The 14,434-nt window shown below is 40.1% G+C and overlaps 1 protein-coding gene across 7 annotated transcripts in view; it reads left to right on the forward strand.

Annotated features, from left to right (window-relative positions):
* The first annotated feature begins 3,877 nt into the window (after positions 1-3,877).
* zbtb44 (zinc finger and BTB domain containing 44) overlaps positions 3,878-14,434 on the forward strand; it is a 54,843-nt gene continuing 44,286 nt past the window's right edge. For 3 of the 7 annotated variants that reach the window (XR_009810559.1, XM_061925493.2, XM_061925498.1), the window contains exons 1-2: positions 4,080-4,383; positions 5,394-5,447. Coding sequence is in view for 3 of the 7 variants with exons in the window: in XM_061925493.2 (XP_061781477.1) it covers positions 5,420-5,447 (28 nt within the window). In the remaining 4 variants the exon portion in view is untranslated. Of the gene's footprint in view, positions 3,924-4,079; positions 4,384-5,393; positions 5,448-14,434 lie in introns of those variants that run through there. The other 4 variants (XM_061925494.2, XM_061925496.2, XM_061925495.2 and 1 more) reach the window with 4 other exon arrangements.

Raw genomic sequence — 14,434 nt, forward strand, 5'->3', positions numbered from 1 at the left:
TAGGGGGGTGGACGGAGACAAAGAGAGGGCCAATGAGCTAAACCAGTTCTTTAACAGGTTTGACACAGTGGCTCCGACAAGCTCCTGCCCCCCCAAGCCGGCCCCCTGACAACTTCAGCGTACCAATCCATTCCCCCCCTCCCCTCCTCACAGCCCCCCAACTCCAATGACTACCTCCACCCACTTAACACCTCACCCTCAGCTTGATGACCCCCCCCCCCCCTCCCAACAACCTGAGAACCCCCCAGTGTGTCTGTCTGCAGAACAGGTGAATGCACAGCTAAATAAGTTACAAACAGGCAAGGCCGCGGGTCCTGACGGTGTGAGCCCCAGGGTGCTCAAAGCCTGCACCCCACAGCTGTGTGGTGTGCTCCAGCACATCTTCAACATGAGCCTTAGGCTGCAGAAAGTCCCCACACTGTGGAAAATCTCATGCGTGGTCCCCATCCTCAAGTGCACGCGACCCAGCACGTCGAAGGACTACAGGCCGGTGGCTCTAACCTCCCATATCATGAAGACCATGGAGAGGTTGGTCCTGGAACAACTCCGCCCTACAGTCAAGCCCCACCTGGACCCACTCCAATTCGCCTACCAGCACCGATTGGGAGTGGAGGACGCAGTCATCTACCTGCTGAACCGAGCCCACACCCACCTAGACAAGCCTGCGAGCAGTGTGAGGGTCATGTTTTTTGACTTCTCCAGTGCTTTCGATACCATACGGCCTGGGCTACTGGGTGTGAAGTTGGAGACGATGCAGGTGGAGGCCCCCTTGGTGTCCTGGGTTGTTGATTACCTGACTGACAGACCACAGTACGTGCGACTGCAAGACTGTGTGTCTGACAGGCTGGTCAGCAACACCGGGGCCCCTCTTCATTATCTACACCACCGATTTCCACTATCACTCAGAGTCCTGCCACCTTCAGAAGTTTTCTGATGACTTTGCGATAGTGGGTTGTATTGAGGATGGTGATGATGAGGAATACAGAGCATTGGTGGAGGACTTTGTCACATGGTGTGGAAAGAACCACCTCCAGCTCAATGTGACGAAGACCAAGGAGCTGGGTGTGGACCTGGGAAGGAGGAGGAGTACTCCGGCGACCCCTGTTTCCATCAGGGGGGTCGATGTGGACATGGTTGAGGATTATAAATACCTCGGTGTACACATCGACAACAAGCTGAATGGGTCAAAACACGCTGAGGCACTCTACAAGAAGGGACAGAGCCGCTTCTACTTCCTCAGGAGGCTAGGAACCTTCAACATATGTACAAAGATGTTGAAGATGTTCTACGAGTCAGTGGTGGCGGACGCCTTCTTGTACGCCGTGGCCTGCTGGGGCAGCGGGCTGAGAGCGAGGGACGCAAACAGACTGGACAAGCTGGTAAAGAAGGCCAGTAACGTGGTGGGAGTGGAGCTAGACTCTCTGGCGGTGGTGTCAGAGAGGAGAAGTCCAGAAAAACTCCTGGCCATTATGGACAACACCTCCCACCCACTACACTCGGACCTTGCGGTGAGAATGAGCACGTTCAGTGGAAGGCACAGACTCCCAAAATGCAAAACGGAACGACACAGGAGGTCCTTCATACCGACAGCCATCAGACTGTATAATGCATATGTTCCTTCTTGACTGCACTTAAATGTAGAATATATTTATATTATTCATATATTTTATATTATATATATAATATATATTATATTACTTATTATTATTATTATTGTCTATTGTGAGCGAACTGTGGTGCTGAATTTCCCCCAGGGATCAATAAAGTACTTTCTATTCTATTCTATTCTAAGCATACAATGCATTAGTAATTATTAAATCAATCTAAACTAGAAAAGGCAATTCCTGAAGGAATTGCGTGTGAATGCGCCAATGCTGAAGTTGAACTGAAAGGCTGACAGAATATAGTATGAATGTAAGAACAGTTTGAATGTTGGAATGGTTTGAATGTTGAAGAGTTTGAATTTCCAGGAAAACCGTAATTTGGTTTGGAACTTAGAAAAATGCCCCATTCATTTCAATGGGAATTTCATGGAAATGTGGGAATTTTGGGAAAAGAGGGATTTTTTTTTTAAAATGCTAAAAAATGTGAATTTATTAGTTGAAATGATTGCTGTTGGAATTTTTCAAATCGATTGAGAAATGTTGAAGAGTGACATGTTGAATTGAGAAATGGTATTACGGAATTCCTGGAATTTGGGGAAAACCGGGAATTTTTCCATTTCAAAAAACAACTTTGTTTTTTGTCTTAATTAAGAGGAATGTTTTTACTGTGGAACGGTTGAAATGCGATGAAAAATGTGGACGGAGTAGTCGCCAGAAAAAAGGTGGAAATAGGGCTTTGGAAAACCAGGAATTATGGGAAATCCTGGAATTGTTTTGAACTTGGAAAAAAAAGTAGTTTGAATTTCCAGAATGGTGGAATGTGTGATGGTTTGAATAGGTTGAAAAATAGGGAAATGGTGGAAGTTTGAAAAATGGCCAATTCATTTTGAATGGGAAAAATGTCCCGGAAAACCAGGAATTCTGGGAAATCTCTGAATTTTTGGAATTTGTCAAGGAAAAGCCCGCGATTTCCGAATAGGCTGAACAGTTTGAAGTTGGAACGGTTTGAATCGGGTGAAAATGTGGAAGGTATAGAGCGCCAAAATCTAAAAGTACTTTACTTTTAAATCTGGAGAATTTGATTGATTGATTGAAACTTTTATTAGTAGATTGCACAGTAGAGTACATATTCCGTAAATTGACCACTAAATGATAACACCCGAATACATGGTGTTTACGTGACGTCACACATCCGGGTTATCCCGGGTCATCCGCCATCTTGGGAGGCAAACAAAACACACCTGGCCTAGTTGACACGCTTCACGATTATTGACAATAGCTTCGAGCAAACACTGGTGAAAGGCGCATAATGGTTATTTCCTGTTGGGTGAATGGATGTACAAATCGACGGGATGGATCAGTGCAGCGAGGATTTTTCAGTATTCCTAAAATTAGACACAACGAAGGAGAACAGACAAGGAAAATCAGCGAGGAGAGACGACGCTTGTGGTTGGCAAGCATCAACAGGAAAGAGGAGCCATCTCAACATTCCAAAATATGTTCTGATCACTTTGTAACAGGTAGGATTACGTCTCAATCTGTTTATTAAACATTTTAGAACGATGTATTGTTTATTTTTTTGTCAATTTGCTATTCTCGAAGCCCTTTATGGGATGGACCACGAAAGCGAAAGCCCCCCCCCCCCCCTCAGGATATATAGCGCCCATCTCAGCCCAGGTTGCTTGTACACGAAATGAGTTGTAGATCTCAATGGATAAAATATTTAGGTATCAACCTTGTCATAAGTTAGATACATTAGAGATGCACTTTTGAGTCCGACGTGTCCTCGCTAAACACATGGTTTTAATGTACGTTATATATACATACCCTGCCCACTACAAGCACTTTCTCGTTTGCAGTCATGCTTTTAACGTCGCTGACCCATCCGTTAATAAACTGGTTGTACGCCTCCAGAGACTTGAATGCCCTCAATTCCTCCATTGTATAGGCACTGGTGTAATTGACGAGGTAGTTCAAAATGTCTATGTACGTTATGGCCGGGAGGCATTTGTGGTCATACGTGAAACTTTGTTTCGGCACTTCGTACGGGTCAACGCCTATGCATTGTGTCTTCTGGTTGTATCTTTCCAACGTCTGGTTGTCCAAGCCTTCTTTATACTTCTTTTTTGCTGGTTTCTCGGCCATTATGCATACGTTTGTGAACGGGTTCGTATATATGAATTTGCTGATGTTGTACCGGTGCGCTTGCCTTTCAAAATGGCGGATCGCGCGGAGCATCATGGGAAATCAGTCGGGCGTGAAAACTATGTATACCCTTTTCTACTTGTTTAAGTCGGGGTCCACGTAAATCAATTCATGGTAAGAATAAGAAGTTTAATAATAATAATAAATAGATTACTTTTGGCGTAGAAAACCATATGTGTGAATGCTTTGGAGCATTTACACAATTATACAAATATACAGAAGAAAAAAGGGAATTCCATGTCATGGCAGAGTGGTGGTTGTTGTGTTGTTGGACACTTCCTGCTTCTTCGTCTCGTAAAGTGACAGATGCGCAGCGCACTGCATTGTGGGGAAACAAATAAGAGCGCCGAAAGGCTACCTGACAGCACAAAGGAAACGCAACAGCAAAAGTGACTTTTAATATGATAAAGTGATAAGATGTAAGTGCGTGGCCAGCCTTGTCAGAGCTCCGAGTGTGCCTGGCTAACGCGGGGGATGTATGCTCGCCAGGATACGACGCTGTCTCGCCGAATAGCTTTGGCTCAGCGCAACTGTTTGCAGGCCCAGCAACTGGTAGCGACCTCGGTCTAAGAAGGTAAATATCTATCCTGTAGTTCGTGTGCCAGCGGCTGTCTTACGGTCCCTGCTTATATCCGACTACCGTGCCTGGCAGGCATTGTTGTCGGGTGTCGGTAGTCGTCGGATAGCCGGTAAAGTACCGGTAGCGTTCGGCTAATGCTAGCATCTCTCAGTCCGCTGAGGTAGTCATGGTTAAACACGGTCAAACCGGAAATTCAATCGAGACATACTTCAAAATTAAAGCTTTTGTTTTTAAATTTTATTTTAAGAAAAAGCAAGACTAAGACTAAGTCCAGGTCAAGACTATGTGTTCATTATTAAATATGGTTGATGACAATATACAACATCGTATTTGATAATAAAGCAACGTCAATATATATTATATATATATTTAAGTAATGAGCTCTCTTATTACTGTAATCACATGAGTGCATAAACAAAATGCATTACACATTATGGGAGGTATTTGAACATTTTGATGAGTCTTGCAAAAACATTATGTGATTCATAGCCAATAGTCATCAGAGTACAACATCTATATTAAGCTATATACACTCCACCAGCAGAGCAGAAAGGAGGAAATCATGTGATCAATCATCTCAACTATATATTTCACGTTGTTTTGTGTCCACAAACTATTCTTCTTCACATCTTGACTGAAAATAAACCGGAATAGCTGACCACACGATGTTTTTTATTTTGCCAGCCAAAACAGGAAAGTCTTGTGTTTAATCTCCACCTTGATTAGAACTTGACACTTAGCTGATGTTTGCTAAACTGTATTGTTGGCAATATATTCATTAATTAAGTTTATTTGGAACATGTATGTCTTCCTTGTCCTACGTTTTACATTAATTACGTTATCTTTCTGTTCACTAGTGTGAAGCAAAGAGGTGTTTTAACAATTGTGTGTGGCCATAGTTAAAACAGTGACATGGAATGAGCAGGTTGTAAACTGGACGTCGCCATTGCAAGCAATTGAGAGGTATAATGAAGACTGACTTTTGTTTTGTAATGTTGTTTCAGTGACCTGTGGTGGTTGTTGATCTAAAATGATATGTCAAGAAGCATCTACTACAGGTATACTAATGTGCTCTATTTTGTCAACAAATAGATGTGCAGATTAAAATATACTGTATGCACCACAATAGGAAAGTAGAACAGTGGTTCTTAACCTTGTTGGAGGTACCGAACCCCACCAGTTTTATATGCGCATTCACCGAACCCTACTTTTTGTCCAAATTCAAGACAAAGTTATTATATGTTTTTGGTAACACTTTAGTATGGGGAACATATTCTAAGTAACAAATACTTAATTTAGAGTTATTTGGTTAGGGTTTGAGGGTTAGGGCCAGGGTTAGAGGGTTAGGGTTATATTAAGGCCATGCAGAATAAGGCATTAATAAGTACTTAATAATGACTAGTTAGGAGCCAATATGTTACTAATTTGCATGTTAATAAGCAACTAATAAATGGTGACTATGTTCCCCATACTAAAATTTAACCATGTTTTTTTACTGGTGCATGAAATGAACCGTGCATGAACATCACCTTGTTCAAACAACAAAACCAGCACAGTGCATAAACTCACAACAAATTACACACCTGCAAATCAGTGTGACTTCTGCTGTTGCTGTTGCCGTATCCGTAATACGCCGATAGGAGAAGTTTTTATTTACACGATGAGTCGGGTGTGTTTTGACCTCTACCATGAATTGATTAACGTGGACCCCGGCTTAAACAAGTTGGAAAAACTTATTCGGGTGTTACCATTTAGTGGTCAATTGTACGGAATATGTACTGTACGGTGAGACTTTATTAGTAGATTTACTAATAAAGTCTCAATCAATCAATCAATCCGCCGAACCCCTGAGCCCGACTCACCGAACCCCTAGGGTTCGATCGAACCCAGGTTAAAGACCTACTGAAATGCGATTTTCTTATTTAAACAGGGATAGCAGGTCCATTCTATGTGTCATACTTGATCATTTCGCGATATTGCCATATTTTTGCTGAAAAGATTTAGTAGAGAACATCAACGATAAAGTTCGCAACTTTTAGTCGCTGATAAAAAAGCCTTGCCTGTACCGGAAGTAGCAGACAAGTAGCGTGACATCACAGGTTGTGGAGCTCCTCACATCCGCACATTGTTTACAATCATGGCCACCAGCAACGAGAGCGATTCGGACCGAGAAAGCGACGATTTCCCCATTAATTTGAGCGAGGATGAAAGATTTGTGGATGAGGAAAGTGAGAGTGAAGGACTAGAGGGCAGTGGGAGCGATTCAGGTAGGGAAGATGCTGTGAGAGGCAGGTGGGACCTGATATTCAGTTGGGAATGACTAAAACAGTAAATAAACACAAGACATATATATACTCTATTAGCCACAACACAACCAGGCTTATATTTAATATGCCACAAATTAATCCCGCATAACAAACACCTCCCCTCTCCCGTCCATATAACCCGCCAATATAACTCAAACACCTGCACAACACACTCAATCCCACAGCCCAAAGTACCGTTCACCTTCCCAAAGTTCATACATCACATATATTTCCCCAAAGTCCCCTGCATACGTACTCACGGTACAGTGTCTGCGTATCCAACGCAAAGTCCTCCTGGTAAGAGTCTCTGTTGTCCCAGTTCTCCACAGGCCAATGGTAAAGCTTGACTGTCATCTTTCGGGAATGTAAACAATGAAACACCGGCCGTGTTTGTGTTGCTGAAGTCGACCGCAATACACCGCTTCCCACCTACAGCTTTCTTCTTTGCTGTCTGCATTGTTCATTGAACAAATTGCAAAAGATTCACCAACACAGATGTCCAGAATATTGTGGAATTTTGCGATGAAAACAGACGACTTAATAGCTGGCCACCATGATGTCCCAAAATGTCCTCTACAATCCACGACGTCACGCGCTGACGTCATCATACCGAGACCTTTTCAGCAGGACATTTCGCGCAAAATTTAAAATTGCACTTGGCATGTGTTGCAATGTTAAGATTTCATCATTGATATATCAACTATCAGACTGTGTCGTCGGTAGTAGTGGGTTTCAGTAGGCCTTTAAAAACCACTGATCTAGAACATTGACTGAGGTTGTTTTATGCTCTTACAACTTTACCATAAACCGCACATTTAACAGCATTTCTTTCTTAATTTAAAATGATGGATTAGCACTATGATAGTATTTTCTATTCTTGTTTTCCGAGTCTATAATTCACTTTGCTTTTATTAGGCCATTGCAGTCCAGGAGTACTTTTTTTGAGTCTGTAATGCATGCTTTTCCCTGTGCGAGCCCCTTCACTCAAGGTTTTGTTTGATGGAAAATCTCATGGCTCTGAAAGTCCTCATGTCTCGCAGACAGCTGCTAAGCATCCTGTAGTTCACTGGCCTCCACATGAATCTGGCTTTCCTCACTGTACATCTGCTTTGATTGCAGTTACATAACTTGGCATTTTGTCCTCTGTGAGCCTTTCACCCTCTCCTTCTCCATTATCTTACTTTCAGTCCTTAATGTTCCTGTTTGACTGTCAACAATACACTGTTATCTCTGTGACCTTCTAAAGTTCCCACTAATTATTGCAGATTCCTTTGTAACATAATTACATCTTATTTAATTTTACAGTTTTTGTTTTTTGTTTGCGCAAACACCATTTTCACCAGTTAGTGTTTCTGATCTTATCACCTATAATCATTTCAAGTATTGTTTTAATCAACCTTTTGGTTATGTTAACATTCCTTTCTGTCATGTCAGTATAAGAAGAAGTGAACTACTGTATAATGCAACTTCAACACAACGGTTTTGAGTTCTCACCCTTAATTTTGATGACACAGGATGGCTTTGTAGCATATAAGGAGGGGCAGAGATAGGTTATTGATGGCCAGGTAACATGGGTTAGCGCAGTACTTTATCTTAGGGTATCTGGCCCTTAATTTCGATGACACAGGATGGCTTTGTAGCATATAAGGAGGGGCAGAGATAGGATTATTGATGGCCAGGTAACATGGGTTAGCGCAGTGCTTTATCTTAGGGTATCTGGGGGCGCCAACTATTGGCCTTTTGGAGGGTGAAACCTTTACATTTTGGCTCTCAAATGTGCTGTATTGACCCGCGTGTAAGAATACTTTTTCCTGAGAAAACAAACTGAAAAAATGGTTGTCCTATAATCATTGGTCTAGAGGTTTATAAATGAAAACCAGCAAGCCTACAGGACACACAATGGCTGACAGTGTGCACATGAACGGTGCATCTTGTCACACACAAACACACGCAGAAAGACAGAATTAGATTTTCAAAGACATGTTAAACATATCCATTACAAAAAGGAAATTGGTAATTAGTTCATTAAAAACAGCAAATTTAACATACTTAAAACATACATTTGCAAATCTTTCGGATACATCTCCGACCGGCGTTCGAAACATGACTGTTTGATAGAAAATGTCAAATGAAAATTTTACATTGACATTTGTTGGAATTTTTCTTTCCTCGAAATAGGGTCCCGCGGGGCCCTACACAGGGTGCGTGATCTGCGTATAGGGAGAGGCGGCCCTGCGCACCAGTCTGGGACCGTTTATAGGTACTTCCTTGATAATTCTCATATATTAGTCCCTAGCACCGAGTTACAGTTAATAAGTAATAATGCTACCTCAAAACTACAAAATGATGAAAAGGAAAACACACCGAAATCATAATGGAACTGTGGCCATGTGCGTTATGACTCCACTCACAGCACACCTCCTACAGAACAAGATGAAACAAAAAGGATCTGTGGTGCAAATTTAGCGACTTTGTTGCTATATTTAGCAAGTAAAGATATGCATTTTAAAAGTCAAAAAGAGGACTATGTCTGTTAGATCTGTCTACACAAGCCCACAGTGTGTGCATACAACTGCCATGCAAAGGCCCCAGAAGCAACCCAAGTTTTTTTACTACCATGAGTGCATAGAAATCAGCACTCAAATAGAGCTTAGAGACACGATTCTGTCATAAGTTGTCGTTTGGGGTACATTTCAGCTTTTCAAAGGGTACTTCAACACGCAAACAGTACACTATGTAATTTATTATCATCTATGTAACTCTCTTAAGGGTAATCCAATAATTTATGCAATATCAAAATATTACGTTGAATACTTTTTGGCAACCAAGAATACATTGATTTAATGAATACATCCAAACACACTATTAATATTTAATATGTGCATGAACAAATAACAGTTAATATTGTATGTAGCTTCTAAAGAAGAAATATGTTTCAGCACTTCAACATTGGATCAACAACAGTCCTTTTTAATCTCATTAGTTTTACTAACTCAGGTACTTTTGAGTCACTAACACGTAATCCCATTTAATAACACCAGCAAAAGAGGTAACAGTATTGATTCTACAATTTTGAAAACAATTTAAAAAAAAAGAACTTCACTTTGTCTTGATGAACTGCATCCTTTATTCAATTATATCCACAGTTGCAACAGTTAACGGCGTTGTATTAGTGAGTAAGTGTCACTGAATTAGGGCGGGGCGATATGGCCTTTTTTTAATATCACGATATATATCTCGATATTTTGCCTTAGTCTTGAATGAACACTTGATGCATATAATCACAGCAGTATGATGATTCTATGTGTCTACATTAAAACATTCTTGTTCATACTGCATTAATATATGCTCATTTTAAACTTTCATGCTGTTAGGGAAATCCCAACTAAGTCAATTGACCAAACTTGTGTTTATTAATTAAACAGTTATTAAGCAGTGGCACAAACATTCATGTCATTTCAAAACAGAAAGTGCAAGATTGTCAGAGACATTTTAAAACAAGCTATTAGTGCACTTTTGTGCATGATGTCACTAAGATGACAAATCAAAACTACACTAAATTAAAGTGCACGTTTTGTACAGAACGCCACTACAATAGTTTAAAACAAATAAAGTGCACTTTTGTGCATGATGTCACACAAGATATTTCAATAACTGTCAAATAAAAATGAGCTGCATAATAGGAAATCAAATAGTGTACGTCCTTCGCTATGTGGTAGGTTCCGGCGGACATTATCTCTTTATATTGTTTTTTTTTTTCATATGGTGTTTATGTGGAAATGGTTGCCTCGGCATTTTGTTGGTGTGGCACCGAACGGAGATGTTGACATGCGGAGCAGGTGACTTTTCAAATGATGCTACAAATTAACAGTAATGCTTGACAAATCTGCTTGTCTGTTGGACATATTCCCACTTGACGCCAAACCACCGCCAGACGATGGACCCCATGCTGTTTTTCTTGGGAATTAATTCTTCCTTCATTTGTTACCAGATTCGCACCTTCTTTCTCTCGTATTACCACTCGCACCACAGCTAACGTTACCCATGCTGCTACCTGTCTGCTCCGCGAGGACGTATACGTATGTGACGTATGTAAGAAGGTGCGCTTGTTTGTCTCTTTGAGAAGGAGAGACTAGAAAGAGTGAGAAGAGCCTGCAGTGTAATGCCTGCAGCTAAAAGCAACTGCGTGAGAACGTATACTCGAATATCACGATATAGTCATTTTCTATATCGCACAGAGACAAACCCGCAATATATCAATTATATCGATATATCGCCCAGCCCTACACTGAATCATCGTTCACTTTGTAGTTCTTTCACTCAGTTTCGGCAGGGCGCAGTCAAAAAATGTATACTGTACATACATTTAAAACAAATCTGTTATTAATTAGTATTAAAATTTGTTTTTAAATCATTTTGTCAAATGTTCAATTGTTGCTGCTTTTTGTACAATGTACTTGTTTTACAGACTTAATGACTTAAAACATTTTTTAAAACAACTCATAACACATCTATCATGTTCTTCTGGTGTTAATATAAAATGTACTCGACTTTAGAGACTCTACTTCTGTCCCTCAATGTCCCTGACAAAAGAGGCTAGCTGCAGCGAGCATGACATCACACTTGCTTGGCACTGTTACGCGATTCTTCTTAAAAGCCACCAATGTCCTCTTAATATTTGCACACTTTTGTAGATGGCTGTCCACGAGTATATCTGCAATATATATATAAAAATCACGTTCACATCGCAGACATGCTGACAACGCTCCAGACCATGGCGTGCATTTTATTTACATCCGGTAGCACAGTTTTTAGTGATCAAAGTCTTTTTTTCGGTACATCTCTTGTCAATAATGTGCAAATAATAGGCTATATATATATATATATATATATATATATATATATATATATATATTATTAAAAAAAAAATATATATATATATATTAAAATATATATATATATATATATTAAAATATATATATATATATACATATCTATTAGGGGTGTTACGGTACACAAAGATTTCGGTTCGGTACGTACCTCGGTTTAGAGGTCACGGTTCGGTTCATTTTCAGTACAGTAAGAAAGCAACAAAATATAATTTTTTTGGTTATTTATTTACCAAATTTGTAAACAATAGCTTTATCCTTTTAACATTGGGAATACTATAATAAGTCTGCCCACGTTAATCAACATTAAACTGCCTCAAGTTGTTTTTCAGATTAAATAAAATGACAAAACTTTTCTTCTACATATAAAAAGTGCAACATTAAACAGTTTCAAGTCAACTCATCATGCTTAATTTATTACAGCATTTGGGAAGTCTGTAGTTAATTTATTATGTAAAGTTATATTTTTATCAACATGTGTTAGCAGGGAACCTGCCATTCAAAACTAGGCTGCTGCATTACTAATGATCATACTTGCCAACCTTGAGACCTCCGATTTCGGGAGGGGGGGGGCGTGGTTGGAGGTGGGGCGGGGGCGTGGTTAAGAGGGGAGGAGTATATTTACAGCTAGAATTCACCAAGTCAAGTATTTCATATACATATATAAGAAATACTTGACTTTCAGTGAATTCTAGCAATATATATATATATATATATATATATATATATATATATATATGTATATATATATATATATATATATATATATATATATGTATATATGTATATATATATGTATATATATATATATATATATATATATATATATATATATATATATATATATATATATATGTATGTATATATATATAAATAAGAGAAATACTTGAATTTAAGTGTTCATTTATTTACCCATATACATACACATAACACTCATCTACTCATTGTTGAGTTAAGGGTTGAATTGTCCATCCTTGTTCTATTCTCTGTCACTATTTTTCTAACCATGCTGAACACCCTCTCTGATGATGCATTCTGCTTCGTCTCCTTGTTGTGTGCGCAGTTGTGCACTGCACTCTCTAAAAGCCCTAAATGTTATTGTCACATATGCATGTACAGTAGATGGCAGTATTGTCCTGTTTAAGAGTGTCACAACATTGCTGTTTACGGCAGACGAACTGCTTTACGGTAGACGAAAACGTGACTGCTGTTGTTGTGTGTTGTTGCCGCGCTGGGAGGACGTTAATGAAACTGCCTTACAATAAACCCATATAAGAAACCAAGAACTCGCCCTCGATCATTCTACAGCTATAACGTCATTGGGCAGGCACGCTGTTTATATTGTGGGAAAGCGGACGTGAAAACAGGCTGTCGACACGTCACTCAGGTCCGCCTGAATTTCGGGAGATTTTCGGGAGAAAATTTGTCCCGGGAGGTTTTCGGGCGAGGCGCTGAATTTCGGGAGTCTCCTGGAAAATCTGGGAGGGTTGGCAAGTATGCTAATGATTTATGTAACTATAGCTGAAAAAATGGTACAATAGCAATAGGAGAGACTATTCATCCCTGAACACCGTGGAGTTAATGTAGGCTTAATTATGCAGTTACTAGGGATGTCCCGATCCGATATTTGGATCGGATCGGCCGCCGATATTTGCCAAAAAATGCGCATCGGCAAGGCATAGGAAAATGCCGATACAGATCCAGTTTTAAAAAAAAATACTCCGGTCCGTGTTTTCTAACGCACCGATTTAAATAATACATTCCACTTTTCTGCTGCGCCCTCATTTCTGTTCCGCATTTTCCAGCACACCTTCAACACATCCACAGGTCTGTGGATTCTCACGCAGTTGCTTTTAGCTGCTGGCATTACACGACAGGCTCTTCTCACTCTTTCCTGTGTCTCCTTCTCACAGACAGCAAGCGCACCTTCTTACACACGTCACATACTGTCACGTCATACGTCACATACGTATACGTCCTCTCCCAGCAGAGAGGTAGCAGCATGGCTAATGTTAGCTGTGATGCTAGCGCAGCCGTGCGAGCAACGCTCCCTCTACGGTGTGCGCCTGTGCAATTGCGCACTGCTCAAGTGTCCTCTGCGCACAGCAAATCTATGCCACGCAAAAAATCAAATAAAAAAATAAGCGCATAACAATTTTCGACACACGGACACGACAGAGAAAACAGTTTTCGTCATCATTGTTCAAATATTGTAACGTCTGTCGAGACGCTTATCTCCATTCGGTGCCACACGCCCACACCATCAAAATGCAGATGCAAACTTTTCCAGATCAACACCGTATGAAAAAAATAGTGATTTTTTTTCGTTGTGATTTCCTTCTCTGCATGAACGTTTAAAAGTAGCATATATTAATGCAGAATGAAGAAGAATGTTTTAATGTAGACACATAGAATCGTCATACTGCTGTGATTATATGCATCAAGTGTTCATTCAAGGCTAAGGCAAAATATTGAGATATATATCGTGTATCGCAATATGGCCTTAAAATATCGCAATATTAAAAAAAGGCCATATCGCCCAGCCCTAGTTCAATGATGCCATTTCTGTTTGTCATGTATAATTTTGTCTATTTTGTGTTTATCCTTGAATAAACAGGTCAGTTTCTTGTTACCAACCATTGTGTATTATTCAAACTCTCCTAATTCAGCTGGCTAGTTGTTATCAAGAGTACTAAAACCCTTTTCAACATGATTCTGACAACTAAGTAGGCTAAATAACTTTAAACTTTAATACATGCTCGGATAGGCCAGTATCGGTCAGTATCGGTATCAGATCGGAAGTGCAAAAACAACATCGGTATCAGATCGGAAGTGCAAAAACCTGGATCG

This window comes from Nerophis lumbriciformis, linkage group LG30 (assembly GCF_033978685.3).
Source record: "Nerophis lumbriciformis linkage group LG30, RoL_Nlum_v2.1, whole genome shotgun sequence".
In the NCBI taxonomy this organism is placed as follows: Eukaryota; Metazoa; Chordata; class Actinopteri; order Syngnathiformes; family Syngnathidae; genus Nerophis; species Nerophis lumbriciformis.